The sequence below is a fragment of the Magallana gigas genome, chromosome 4 (assembly GCF_963853765.1).
Source record: "Magallana gigas chromosome 4, xbMagGiga1.1, whole genome shotgun sequence".
Lineage (NCBI taxonomy): Eukaryota > Metazoa > Mollusca > Bivalvia > Ostreida > Ostreidae > Magallana > Magallana gigas.
Genome location: NC_088856.1, coordinates 22,198,065 through 22,213,336, shown reverse-complemented (window position 1 = coordinate 22,213,336; position 15,272 = coordinate 22,198,065). Strand labels below are relative to the sequence as shown.

Here is a 15,272-nt window from a genome sequence, read left to right as displayed (position 1 = left end):
ATTGGTGATTTTTAACAAATAAATTAAAAAACAATCCAGGTAACTGATTTTATCAACTTAATGGTAAAGCGAAATTTGTTAAAAATATGTTTTTTAATTAAAAAAACCCGGAAAATCCTCGTTTGTTGAAATCTATATCTTCCTGAAATATTTGCATTCGGAATCAATGTTATCAAAATTAAACGTTAAGCGTTAATCTTTTTACACGTACACAATATTCATTCAGCGAATTGACAAGACCACACAATGACATCATTGCACCTCCAGAGGGGAATGATCAAGGTATGGCGGGTGGAAAGGACAAGGCAGTCTGTTTGCCGTCCAAGCAATGAGGAAAGTTCCACTTGTCCTGGAACTGTTGTGCTACTTCCCTCCAGGCATTTTCGGTCGATTAGGTCTTCCACACCACAGCCCTGTACTCTGGAAGATGGCATGGCAGACTTCTTGCACAAACAGCAAGGTGTTGTTGAGGGACTCAAAACGCTAATGCCAGGTCTTGATAACTCACGCCACAGGCACGTAGCATCGTTTTTGAAAGTGGGGGGGGGGGGGCCAGACCCATCCAAAAAATCTTGACAAGCAAAAAAAAAAAAAAAAAAAAAGAGGAAAAAAACGGAAATTTAAAGTTTTCCAAAAATCTTCAAAATCCTAATCCGGGGGGGGGGGGGGGGGGGGGGAGAACTCAACTATATTTCCAAAAAAATTCTTCCCTACCAAAATGTTTTTCCTCCAAATCTTGAAATTCCTAATCCGTGGGGGGGGGGGGGGGGAGTACCTTCAATTTGACTACTCATTTCCTTATTTTCATATCAATTTTTTGCTAACTTCCAAAAAAGTGGGGGGGGGGGGGGGGCCCTGGCCCCCCCTGATGCTACGTGCCTGCGCCACTGGTCAGAAAGCGGAACGTGATCGAAGTTGAGATCAGGTTCCAAGGAAGCTCTCTGCCTGAAAAATTGCCGAAACAGGCATCTTCTCAATTTCAAGTCTCAGACCCACCACCTTCTTCTTTGTCATGGGGCTCTTTTTTACTCTTTTTTACTCTTGTTTTGCTTCCTCTAACAACGCCGTCAGGATAGCGTGATGTTGAAGCCAAGCTTGTATGTGTTGTTGCTGCACTAAATTAAATCTCAGATGTTTCGGTGCCAAACCCATATAGTAAATTGACCATGTAAGGCAGGGTAATAACTTGATAATTCTTCGGCCGACCATCACCCGAACAGTCTACGATGTGTGTAAGGTGGCCGGATAATAACCATATGATGTTTGGTTCACTATCCGACCGCTGGTCGAGCATTATAGGATGATCGGTAAAGACTATCCCATGTTTGTTCGATTTTCGGCCGGCAACCGATGCTACGCCGATCAAGAAAATTTTTTATTTAGAGTCACTCGGCGTAATATCATCGGCAGGTGTATGCACGGCCTCTGTACGATGCCTGTCGCTGTGGTAGATGTGTTAACGACTACTTCGCCGATAAGGACCGATGTTGGGGCATTGCTCACATCACCGATTACCAATCATTATCACCAGTCTACGGTGACTGGTCGAGTAATGTGACTATAACTCGCATGAATCATCAAAGAAAGCATTTCAGGCACGTTGCATGAGTGAGGGGCGGGGGTTGGGGCAACTAATTTTCTGAACTTTACATATAAGAATTTAAATTATCATGGAGTTGCTCCCTCCCCAACTTTTTTCTCGGAGACTGTGGAAATTAAGAGTGAAATTGAAGTGATAGATAAACTACGGCAGCCCCCCCCCCACCCCCCCGGATTAGGATTTAGGATTTAGAAGATTTTGAACAGTGCTTTTTTTTAATTATTTTATTTGCTTGTCAGGACTTTTAGGATGAGTCCCTCTCTCTCTCTCTCTCTCTCCCCCCTCCCCCAAACCTTCAAAAACGTTGCTACGTGCCTGCATTTTTGGTTTATATTTACATCTTTTTTTTAACTGATTAATAAAGTGATTATAAAAAATAAGTCAAAATCATACTAAATTATTGCTAATGCACATAAGTACGTTAGCTAAAAAAACCCATTCGAATCTTCTCTTGTAAGACTTTGAGTCTTACATCAGCATAATTATTTCGTGCTGTTCATGATTTTTCTGAGGTCGCTGTAGATTTCGACCAAACGCTAAATTGGGTGTGTAGATTTCAGTCTAGCTGTTTATATAGAGCTATGAATTAACTGTAAGTTTACATAAGACATAGAGGGAATCATAAAGATTTACATTAGCTATTTTAGTTAAATAAGACCAAATGCTATTTATAACCATAATATATGAAGCCATCCTTCTGTGTAACGTAATACTGTGTAACTAATTATTGAAACAAATGTTACTTTTTCGAGGCATTAACAATTCTGCTTAAAAAAAAGTATAGTAAGTTGGTAACCGAAGTTTTCTACTGAATGACGATAACGTAAATTTGCTTTCCATAGTTTCTAAATAACTTTTATCACAAAAACTTGACAGAAGTCTATTATCTACATTATATAAATGTTTTTGACATGAAATGTTTAAAGACCAGTTAAGTGTCCGTGCTTCAAATTTTAAAAGATAAATTTTAATATTTTTAAAAGAACTAGTATGAATATGTAGAAAGTTAGCTGGTGCTTCAAAAATAGCTTGTCTGGCAAGTTTACGTAAAATGATTGTTGTAGAGTAGATTTAACAGAATCTGATGACGACTTGTGAGATAAAATATGTCAACTCTATTATTTTGCTAGGCAAATATCCTGACTTCGCAGATTTAAGCACAAGCAGCTAAAGTTAAACATCTTTCTCACACTTAAAATATATTCAGTTATAGTTATTACCCTCTTATTAGGTAGAGGGTATATATTCTTTATATGAAAACAATAAACAACGTCAGGTGCCTGCGGTACCGGTGGAATTAAGCTATGTCGTTTTGCCTGAAAAGTAACGTTACCGCCCTGTATTTGCTGGACATATATATCAGGAAATTAACAAATTTATATGATTAAGGGACGATCTTTTTTCCCGATCAAGGGAAGAGAGGGGGTTAATGTCAGTCTTTGAAAAAAAGAAACAATCATTATAGTTTGTATTCTGTTCAAGTTCACTCTATAAGTGCAATTTACATACTTTCTTTATTAATAAGCTTCAAAAAAGTTTTGAAAGAAAAAAAATTATAATTAATTTGTCCTTGATGACCTTTGAACATTCTATCACACAAGGGAATAAAAAATCAATTCGATGTCCAACAAATTGCCAGCCTGCCTCGCCTGCGAAGCAAAATGTCATCTTCTTCTATTGCTTTAATTACGTAGTAACACTAATGGATACCAAGTTTTCATTGAATGCTTGTAATTGGCAATCAACATGAAACAAATCAGTCATGTCAGCATATGTATCGGACAGTATGAAAGAATTAAAACTTTAAAACTGATACCTTTATGTATGTACACATGCATTTAAACCAGCAGAAGAAGTTCCAGTTTAGTTTAAAGTTGGTTGATGCCGTTAGAGTTTAGAAAAATCTTAAAATGCAATAATAACTCGCAGGTATATATTTCACGATTTTTATCAATTTTTTTTACCCGGCCAATATTCTTTGTTACACCTGCATACAACTGCAAGAACAATAGCTGGGATGACCGCGCACCATCGTTTCGCTACAACCACCACTAATATAAGCAGGAGTGAATGCACAATTATATTTATGCGACCCTAAGGAGAGATGACTGCACCCTCAGTATCACAAGTAACCGAGATCAAGTAATCGATCAATCCCATAGAATGAGTATTACTGATTGAAAATATACAGATGGTCCCATGATATCAGAAACCATTTACTCTTTGAATAAGTTTATCTAACAAAAGATCAAATGCATTTCTATGATTGTATATGACGTAAAATGTTACTCAACATACTTCACAAACATTTATATGTTTTTGACAAAATTGGCGTTGCTAATAAAACACAGCAAAATAGAAAGCTGTCCAAATGACGTCTTTTTTCTTATCAATGACGACGTGAAGTACATGAGTATAATTCTTCACAACAGTCACTGTACGTATCCCATTCAAATCTTCTCACATTTTAAAGAGGTTCGCTCCTTAGGTTTTGGGTAGCATTTTAGTCACCTCTAGTCTGACAATTCTGCATCACATATTAATTCTAGTAGTATATTTATATTTTACAGCTAGTGCCAAATAAACTATATTGAATAAAATTGTTTTTATAAAAGATACATTATTGCAGAATTTAGTAAGGGACTTTATTTTGTAGCTAAAAGTTATCAAAAAGGAAGTGAACAATTTTCATAACTCACTAGTTTTAGAGTACAGTTACTTTAGCTTCCTTTTCAGCGCACATTATACTTCGAGATAATTTGTGTATAACAACAGATTCATAATGTTCTGAAAAAAATATATTCAAACAAAATTTTGATATTTCTATTGATATATTTTGACATATTTAGCTTATATTTCATAGAAGTTAAAAAAAAATAAACTACAATGTTGACCTGAAATTAGCTTATTTCATTCGATATCTCAAATTTTTGAGGTGTTACCCCTAGCTGTTTTACCTATAAATGAGACATTAAATGTATGTCTATTTGTATTCAAAGTTTTGGAAATACGACATCACTATTATTCATTTTATTTGCGTCATAATTTGATTACTCCAAAATATTGTAACATATGTTGTTGTATTCATTATGCCCTGGCTTTTGAAGCTACATGTATTAATAAAGCAAAAAGTTAGATTTTACTTTTATGGTCAATACATGTGTTCAACTTCATACTGTATTAAATTCATAACTAAATAATAGTTCAAACTATAGATGTTTGTTTGATATCTTCAAATTTATATATTGTACAACTATGTCTGGAGTTTGTGTTTGCTTATATAGTTTTTAAACGCAAGATTCCTGCTCTTCTGTCCGATTCATCTTGATAAAAATTCACTTTAACCAGAGATATGTGATGCAACTTTGTGACATCATAATTGAAATAAAAGACGTTTTTCTCCCGAACGTTTTTTGTGGATCTTTATTTGAGTCACAATATACAAATTCTGACCGATTTTGTTTTTATCTATACGAAATTAAAATGGTATCAGATAATCTCGGACATCCCGTATAATGAAACTCATTTCAATATATTAAGTAATCATTAATCAATCAATCAAATAGGAGGTAACTCTCTCACAAAACCTACCGTAATAAGATGTCTGCTTTATGTCAGCTTAATGAAGTAATTGATTTTGCTGCAAATGTTTATGATCATAAAATGAGATCACACCATGTTATTAAAAATTTACCAAAAGCACACGTTATTGAAATAAAACTGTTTTTAACTGATAGGGGATGCTCCGTTTGACAAGTTACTTATTCGACATATTAACACAACACATTTATCAGGAATTAGAACCGTCATTTATTGATTAAATAAATGACAAAGAATAATTAACAGAAAGGAATTTAGCAAAAAAAACTATGCCACACTATTCTAAAAAAATACATGTATACACGCAAAATATATACACAAATGAAATGTAATTAGAAGAGATTCTACCTCATCAAGCAAAAACATGTAACTATAAACAATAGTACTGTTAAAAATGTATATAGTCGAAATGTTTAATAACAGTCAAAAATTATATGATCAAAAAGACACAAATGTAAATTGTTAAAAAAAATGTCAAAGATAGGGTCATTGCCGCCACATATCAAGAATACATGGTATTATCAGATACAGATTTAAGTGACATATGTTGATACATGTAAGCCCCACCCATCACCCTAGCAGTATTCGATACATGGTATTATCAGATACAGATTTAAGTAAATAACAAATCATTATCCATAAACCTTTAATGTTCATACGTGTCTTTTAATGATCGAGGAATATATATCAATAGTAATAACAGTCTGAAAGTTATATGTCGCAGAATAGGTTAACATATTTTTTAAGTATATATATTGTCACATAAATTAGTTTAATAGTAATGTAACACAATCATGATGAGTTGATACAAAAATTAAAGTAAGCACGTTCGTTCCTACATATATGCATCTAAATTGCATATTGGTCTGAGTACTTTCCCAAAATGTTACATGAATGACCATTGAAAACGTCCTGTGTTTCTATATGAATATCCTAATGGTTAGATATCTTTTTTTTAAATACCAAGTCCAAATTGACTTTTAAAACTAGTGCAAAATATTGTGTTGCATTTTGAATTTGCATAGAATGAATTATAGCTCTTCGGCATATCCGTTAAGTCACAGAATTGTATCTAAACTATATTTATTTCAAAATTGTAATCTTGTCTATACATAACAATTTGACTTCTTAAAAAAAATGCATAATTACTGTGGAATCATTTTAATTCGTGTGTGTCAATGTTTATGGTTAGCCAACATTTTCCTTGCTCGCTGGGATGTAATTTCGTTGGTAGGGTATTCGGGATAATTTTATTGAATATAAAACAAATGATTGTATATAAGTTCGTGGGAATTGAAATTATTGGGCGTGGGTTACCCACGAAAGCCGTGAATATTGGTTCTGAATGAACAATGATGATTCCACAGTACTTAATGGATATACATATAACATACTGCACATCATATACATTCACCACGATACTCTTTTAATATACATTTATGAATATGAAGAACACGTTTAAGGCTCTCTGATTATTTAGATTGAATGGTGAAGCTAAAGGTTGTTTTTTTTTTGTTTCATATGCGTACCTTCCAATTTACATAAACTTTGATAATTCTACCTCGCAGGTTACATACATGCACCATTTTAACCAAAACAAAATCGAATATTGTGCCGAGTACTATAGCTTAAAGGACACTCCTACATTTCTCACTGTGGATTTTCCCATTACCGTCCCACGTTATATTTAGTTTGGAAACCTGACAGGAAATAACGGCCGGCGTTTTTATTACATCAACACATAGGGTAAAAATTGTGTCCAGGAAACATTTATATTGCATTTTATATTTAGAGATCGCTTCATCAGATTAACGAAGTGCATTAGATTAACAAAGTGAGAACCACGTGACCTGGTTCATACATTGTTATATATGTAATGAAATCTTGACCCTTTCTTCATGCCAAGGCCTAAGGTACACTGTAATTATTTGTTCTGTATCAATGATTATAAGACACAGTTAAAAATGTATATAGTCGAAATGTTTAATAACAGTCAAAAATTATATGTTATATCAAATTTATAATTAGCTTATGGGTGTTGTGAACTCGGGTTTTGTCTTATTTGGATTGTTAATAAGTTCAATGTAATAAGTAAAATATGTTCTAAACTCAATACACAAAGTTATGGAATACTTCAAAATAAATAGGTTTTTTTCTCCCTTTTAAATAAAATTATAAAAAAAACCCACATTACCACAAAGCAGAAAAAATGAGATAACATGTACTAGTATTTTGAAAATTTTAAAAGCTACCTTTCAATGTTGTTCATTTCATTTTGAGCAAATAAGCAATATATCATTACATCATGTGTAGTTTGGGGTTATTTTACTGTAGAAAATGACAACTGCTTATCACAACAATGATTTATTAGAACATACCATTTCAAACATATTTTGGTGTGTTAAAGTAACAAAAATTTGATATCACGCCAGTCTAAAAATAAGTAAATGCACATGTTTTTACTTAACTAATTATTCTGTTTATCGAAAACAAATTTGTCATTTCAATTGAGTGCTGACGTTGAATGCAAATTCAAGTCGCTGGATGCTTTTATTTTTCTAACACATGGTAAACAATAGTTGTTATATCTTCATTCCTACCGATTAAGGCCGACATAACGCTAGTTTTCGACCCAATGTTTTGAGAGATTTTGGCATTTGAATGACTTACAGGTACTTCATATGCAGCATATTGCTCATGGTGTTTTGATTTTAACGAACCTACCTCTGTTCTTCCTGTTGCTGTATTTTCAATGTCTACATATCTACTTTCAATAAGATCCTCGTTTTCTGTGTTTGTCAAAGGCGAATTGTTCTCTTTTGATAATTTATGGTACATGCTCGACATTTCTGTTCCTAATGTATGTTCTTTTGATGATTTTGTGGTTTTATGCACTGAACATTGGGATATGCTAACTTCGTTCTCAGATGTACTAGTACTGCTCTTTGGACTTCTACTATACCGCTGCTCTGGAGGGTCATAATGATAGTAAACGTCGTTCACACTATGCTGTGTATCCTTATTATTGGCCGTGTCCTACAACGATGCACATAAAAAATTGAGACTAAACTATTTTAATTATTACACAATATGTATGTGGGTGATGCAGCCTCTAACATAATATGCATATGTTGACAATTAATTCAGTTAAATGTTTACTTTACTATTATCAAATATTCCATTTGATTAATTTTGGAAGAACATTTATTTAAATGTTGATAGCTAATGACAATTATCTGAATATACGACAGGAATGAGGACGAAGCCAAACCTCGATGTCCATAATATCGTGATATCCAAATTCATCTTCTTCTGAATGGATCGAAAATATTTGTTCGGCGTCAGTCATGTGAGAAATTTTTGATTTTGAAATTAGGCCGTCATTTCTGAAAAAAAAAAACCAAATTGAAATCAAAGAATTAATTTGTTGTTCAAATCAATCAATGATATACAAGGTATTACATCGCAGAAAATGCACCGAAAAGGGGAACAAGAGAAAGAGAAATATATTTTTTACAGTAATGATTAGAATTACTCGACTTTATTTTGAATTAAAGAACAATAGCACATACCTGCTTCGATTATGCTTGTTAATACAAATGCATACAAATGATGTTAACACACCACCCAAGATAAGCCCTGCGCAGGCGGTCACTATTGCTTGATTTAAAACTATCTGCGCTGATCCTTTGTCTGCGTCCGGGTGAGAAGAATCTTAAATGATTTTTACTAAAGAAAATTATTCACTGGTCAATAAAAAAAGGAGTTTAGTTATTTTTTTCTTTTATTAACAAGAAGTCAACATGCCTTCACGTTCACCTAAATACCATAACCCGTAGACGCTCTGTCAGAGAGTCTCATGTTTGCACTTCTAGCTTTATGACGGTGTCTATATAAAAATCCGAGGATCTTGCGACTATTAAAACCGCTTTAATTCTTTTTTAACTAGATGATAACCCGTGCAAGTGCGAGAATTAACACTTTACACATTATTATGATAAAATGCTTAATATATTGAACCATTTTTTGTTCATTTTGTATATATTTGTCCGATTTTTTTCTTATCTTAGTCTTTAAAATTGAAACAAAAAATAAACTGCTTTGTTGGATATTTAGAGGAGCGGACAGGGATGAAAAAGTTCAAACTGAAATAGATAATATACGTATGTACGTGGCCTTTATTCTGTTTGTTGCAGCTGACTGAAAAAATAAACTTTTTTCTTGTATTTATTTCAAACCAGTGATTGGGTATTTAGTGTCTCTCTCTCTAAATTTGATTCTTTAGGTCAATTTCTAATCTAATTTATATTACTGTCCCAAATATATAAGAATTTCAGATAAAAGACTGTTTTGAAACCGATCTAGAGGGAAAGGGACATTCCCATTAAAAGTTCCCATTTTATGCACACCCATTTATCCATAAAGACGTAGAATAAAAATAATCTGTTCATTTATCATTAAATTGATGTTTACAAATTAATGTATAAGGTTTACAACCAATATATCGGGATATAAAAAACTATAAAATTAAAACACGCTAGTTTATGCATTATTATCCATTTGCATTCATATTTTAAACCAAAGTTGTCAGATCCAAAGGACCTACCCGACGGTTAAATCGCCCTACACTTTCCGCCATGATGTCAATTAGTCGAACAATTTCTGGGCACCCCGTTCTGGAAAATTCTTCCCATTAACACTAAAATCGCATTAATTGTTCCATTTTATTTATTAATTAACTTTTTGTATTAATCAAAGTCTGATCCAAGGTATCTGCCCGCGATGAATGATGAACTCCGTTAATAAGTCAATCCAGAAAGTTCTATTCCACTTCCTCACCAGACATCATGCTTCGCAAGCAAATGAGTATCAAAATAAAAATCGCCCACTGAAGATACGAATTGACTCATCTTAACTTCCATGTATTCTCTAAATATTTAGGCTCACATTAAAAATATTTACTCTTAGTATACGTGATCGTTTAATATCATTTCACTGCAAGTATATATTTTGATCGACATGCACTATCCATGACTCAGATCCGCCAAAGCGTGGACACTACCTTACTCTCATTTTTGCTATTTCAGGCTTGTTTATCGAAAATGAAAGTAGGTTTTTGATTAATTTTACAATAATAACTCCGTAGTTAAAATTCAATTATACCTTACGGACACCATCACACATTTGTTGAAATACTACAGGTTTAAGCAGGTACTCTGGTGCAGGCAGTTTATATTTTATTTGCAAAATGCCTTAATTTATAAGTATAGATATTCAATTAATCAATTCATCCATAAAAGAGGAAGGCAATAGTCTGAAGAATCTCGAATCATTAATTCCTAGTTTCAGAGGCCAAATATTGTCAACTTCTGATATAAAGAGACCCTTAATGGTCACTTGGCAATTAGTAAAATGAAAGTTTTCACTCGAAAATGTTGAGAGATTAAATAGTATTGATACATTTTGTGATTGAAGTTACACTCTCTGATCCTCTTCACCTATCAAAGTATTGTAAAGGCAAAGGAATTCAATGCAATAACTATGGATTACTGTGAGCAATAATGTAAAAAATCTTAATTTAAGATGTAGGAATATTTGTCCTACCAAATTTAGGTAGAAGGCTTCATGAAAATCATAACCATACATCAGTTTTTCTGTGTTTTGAACGTAGAGAAGATGATTTTCTAAGCTTTTATACATTTTTACTATGTGGTTATATTTGCCCCTCCCAAGGGCCTGAGAAACTGACCCAGAGGCTATGATTTTTACACCTTTGGCAACTTAAGCGTATTCTGCCCCGCCGCCCATGAGGCCCCATGAGGCAGGTATGGTAAGGTCATAAAATTTACAGTATATATTCCTCTGAACATAGAGGTGATACAAAGCAAAACGGTAACAATTGGCTTTGTAATTTCGATAAGAAAAGTAAAAGTTTTAACAAACGGCGGACGACGCAAATCTTAAAAAATTCATCATGTTTTAAAAGGGCTCACTAATGTCTTTTTGTTAATGCATGATATTGACAAGCAAGCCGAACCTCTATAATTCAAATACCTTTACAGGGTAAAATCCCGAATTCGTGCACTTTCTTTGCGTTCTTCAATTCACACTCTTTCATGCTACAATGAGCTGTTGGGATTTCGAATGTACGTCTTAGTTCACCCTTTTTTGGTTTTGGAAACGCCGAAATAATAATTGCTCCATATTCTGTAAAAATTCAAGAGACTTTTAGCTTCTCTTTCGAGAACCAAATATAGATTTTCATATTGTTATTGATTTTCTTATCCAATTACCTGTGATTGTTTCATTTTGTTCAAGGAAACTTGCAACCATACAATCTGTAAACACATCGCTGAGTAGTTAAGTTGTTTCAATACACAAATTATAAATATCGGTTCAAGCTAAGCAAAAAATTTATCATCATCACAGAAACTTACCCTGAAAGAAAATCGTTGACCTTTCGTCTAGATGTTGGCACATAAACCCTAAGTGCTCGATGGCTTTTTCACAATTTCTGCTGTTCATAAACACAGTTAATTTGGTTCTACAAAGTTGTCGCTGATGCTTGTCGTGAATTATATATTTCTGAACCTCTTTTAACCCAATGTTCTCAGGTTTGCATGCCGTATTTGTATTGATGAACATTGATATACCTGAAATACACATTTTTTCTAGCATCAAATATAATCTTTTTATATTCTTTAGTAATATGCTCTAGGATATAGACTATTTAGGGTTACCGAAATACATATTGTTCACTGAAGCTTGATCGATGTCAAAACAGGTATCCTCTATATCCATTGCGCTAGTTTTTCCAGTGTATAAAAATGAGACGAAACTGCAACACAAAATTATAGATTCGTATTTTATAAAAAAAAGAAGAAGATATATTTTGATTTGTTATCCTGTTGAGTTTACCATACGGAAATAACTCTTAACCTTTTAGTTTCTTCCGTTCTGACATTATCTGGCTTATCAAGCACCAAAATAAAAAGGATAATGAATTCTGTAAAATATAAAAAAAAAATTAAAAAGGCAGTAAACAAAATAGTGTAAAGAACATAAATAATCAATTTTCTAAAGCATTGAAACATTCGAAAAAACACAGAACCAAACTATTCAACTCGGCAAGGAACATCATAAAGTACGGGTTTAAAGTGACCTGAAACAAGAAAACACAAACTCGAATTCAATATTCTTTAAATCTTAAACAGTGCTAACTTACGGAGACAAGACATTGTCATCCAAAAGATCATAGGTCCTCAGCGTCACAGGAAGTTGGTTTTGCTTGAAGGTATTATTTTAGAAGAAAATCTAGTGACTGGTTAAACCTTAAAAAATAAGTAAAAAATTATTATATCTGATTATATTTCATTTTTCTTTGTAATTTTACATCTTCTAGTTAATTAATATGAGTTAATTTATAAATCAATACGTACATTAGTAAGATTTAATTTATAGTATCCTGTAAAAATATTTTTTTGTCTGTAATGTTATGTTTAAAACATATCGAGCTTCATATGTTAATTTAAAGATTTTTCTCAAACCAATTTTAATTAGTGATTTTGAGAGAGTATTTAATCTTAAAGTGTGTTCTGTTAATGAGTAAAAACAGAACATATATCGTGTTTTTCTTTCATAGCATATTTATATTGATAATGACTTTTTGAATCATTTTTATTGTTATGCGCATTTTTTTACCTTGCGTGTAAGAGAGAGAAAGAGAGAGAGAGAGAGAGAGAGAGAGAGAGAGAGAGAGAGACAGACAGACAGACAGACAGAGGGAGACACAGAGGGAGAGAGAAAGACAGACAGACAGAGGGAGAGAGAAAGACAGACAGACAGACAGAGGGAGAAAGAAGCTCAAGCAAGTATAGTTATGTCCTTTTTGTTAAAAAAAATCTTATAATCTAATAAATTGTCTTGATATTAGATATCGTCTCAGACTTTATTATGTTTACTCACCCTACATTGAAAACTTAAAAATGTTTCCTCCGTACGTAAACAGAAAAACCGCAACGTTAACTATGAAGAAAAATCCATTCGTGTGAACATTTCAGCAATTAGATTGTGTATTCGTATCATTTTTTTTTTTATCTATAAATGGTTTCCCGAAATTTTATTGAATTCCACATTAGTGCACTTATAAAGGTTCCAAAGGCTACGCAGCTTATTTATATCATTAAAAAAGTTGTCACGTGTTTTGTGCGTTTGGTTCGATAGGTTTCCTCTCATCTGCTTTGTTTGGGTCAAATAATGTCGTCCGTCAAATACAATTTTATCAATATACTCACTGTCAATTTCAACGTTAAACAACCTCTATTTGTTTTAATTATCTATAAGTGCATTTTTAACATGCACAAAAATACCATGCATCACTGAGAGCTGTAATCACTTTATTTCTAATATAAAACAATTATAGATTTAGCGTTTCATCAGGTTGATATTAGCATGTGCTTCTGTTATTTTGGTTCTAAGCAGTGCAGCTCGGTATCATGTATATTGAATTCAGTAATGGCTTGTAAGGATTGAATGTTTGCCAGAAATCATAAAAGTAACAAATTATAAACAAAATGATTTCCAAAAAGGCGGACATTTCATGTTCCCTCTGTATACTTGTAAATGTCAAAACAATTGAAATATTAACCGTTTTAATATAACACGAGTAAAACAAGATTGAATCATTGAATCTAGAACTGCATTTTTTCTGCAATTTTTAAGTCATTATATATCATGAAAAAGTAGTTGAAGTTCATGGACGTAGAAAAAAAGACAACATATTGTAGATTGAAATACGATATGGGCCAGAAGTCGAGCAAACTGGTCTGTCTTATGTAAAAGTACCTGCGTACTTGAAAAATAATTGATATTTTTAAAATATATGTTTGACAAGCTATATCAATCTTAGTTTTCTGCGTATGATTATTATTCAAAAGTTTCATCAATAATCGAGGTGTTAGCATTAGAACAAATACATTGGTATCATACCGGTTAAATGTCATTCCAGAAAAAAAAAATATTGTATTGATCTTTTAAGCATATATAAATTGAGGGTTTAGGTAATTTTTTAGTAGTGTAAAATATAGATTTAAGTATCACGTAATCTGAGAATGTTGATATTAAGAATTATATACATTTAAAAAATTGCTACATTTTACACACAATGTATTTGTTTACGTATTCCTATGGTACAGTTTTATTTTTTTAATTTACTGTGATTCTTATTGTAATATTCTTGAAACAAAATTGAAAAGGCTTGCATCGAGGAAAATCAAGTAAATATATCAAAAGAATTAATATCTAACATCCTATTTCGACATCCGTGTTTTAGGTTTCTATATATAAAGTTTTTTAAATTCATTTTATGACGTATACGGAAGTTAATTTTGTTTCTATGTAAATCAAATTTGTTAATTGGTTTATGGTACAAAATCCCCCCAATTCTTCGTGCAAACACATTGAATTATGCCTATATGTAAACAATTAAAACAAAAACAGTTAAATGATTAAACAACTTAATGTTTGTTCAAGATATTGTTTATCACAAGATTTAAGGCAAATATTGCACAATAGCTACATGTACTTCAGTCATAAAAAATAGGCCAAAACAAATAATATATGTAATAGAAAAAAGATACATTCAGTTTTTTAAGGAAGGAGTCTTCTCGTTATCAAACATACTTCTTATAATAAGAAATTCATGAAATTTTGACAGAGTCAAACGGATCATATTACAAAATGATTCTATCAGTTTTATCAAATTTGACCTTTTTGTTTTCGCATAAGAGCAGGTCAAGGTCACTACCTTTTTCCTCAACGTAAAGGATGATAAAAACAAGTGTAGCTCTTTGTAGTTCTGTAGTCATTTATTTAAGATATGAAGATTCTATTCTTCAATGAAATGATAGAACATTAGAATGTCTATCAGCTTTTACTACTAAATTGGAATAACTATTTATACTAAAACTGATATTGCTTAGCCCGCATTTCCTCTAATTTTCTTAAATTTTGAGGGAATTTTTATTATTTTTTCATGCTTCCAATTATAGAATATTTATGATTTTTATGTATA

The 15,272-nt window shown here is 32.3% G+C and overlaps 1 protein-coding gene across 2 annotated transcripts; it reads right to left on the bottom strand.

Moving 5' to 3' along the window:
• Nucleotides 1-5,553: 5,553 nt before the first annotated feature.
• LOC117682604 (methyl-accepting chemotaxis protein TlpB-like) lies at nucleotides 5,554-13,578 on the bottom strand. Of its 2 annotated transcripts, none has more exons than XM_066081634.1 (10): nucleotides 13,166-13,578; nucleotides 12,426-12,531; nucleotides 12,140-12,206; nucleotides 11,941-12,038; nucleotides 11,638-11,853; nucleotides 11,494-11,538; nucleotides 11,255-11,407; nucleotides 8,773-8,914; nucleotides 8,472-8,586; nucleotides 5,554-8,236 (listed from the first exon to the last, which is right to left on the bottom strand). In XM_066081634.1, the coding sequence occupies exons 2-10, from the start codon at nucleotides 12,454-12,456 to the stop codon at nucleotides 7,751-7,753; spliced, it is 1,353 nt and encodes a 450-aa protein (XP_065937706.1). In that variant the 5' UTR covers nucleotides 12,457-12,531; nucleotides 13,166-13,578; the 3' UTR covers nucleotides 5,554-7,750. The 2 variants fall into 2 exon arrangements, with proteins under 2 accessions (XP_065937706.1, XP_065937707.1); XM_066081635.1 differs by lacking the exon at nucleotides 13,166-13,578 and adding an exon at nucleotides 12,640-12,667.
• Between the last annotated feature and the right edge of the window lie 1,694 nt (nucleotides 13,579-15,272).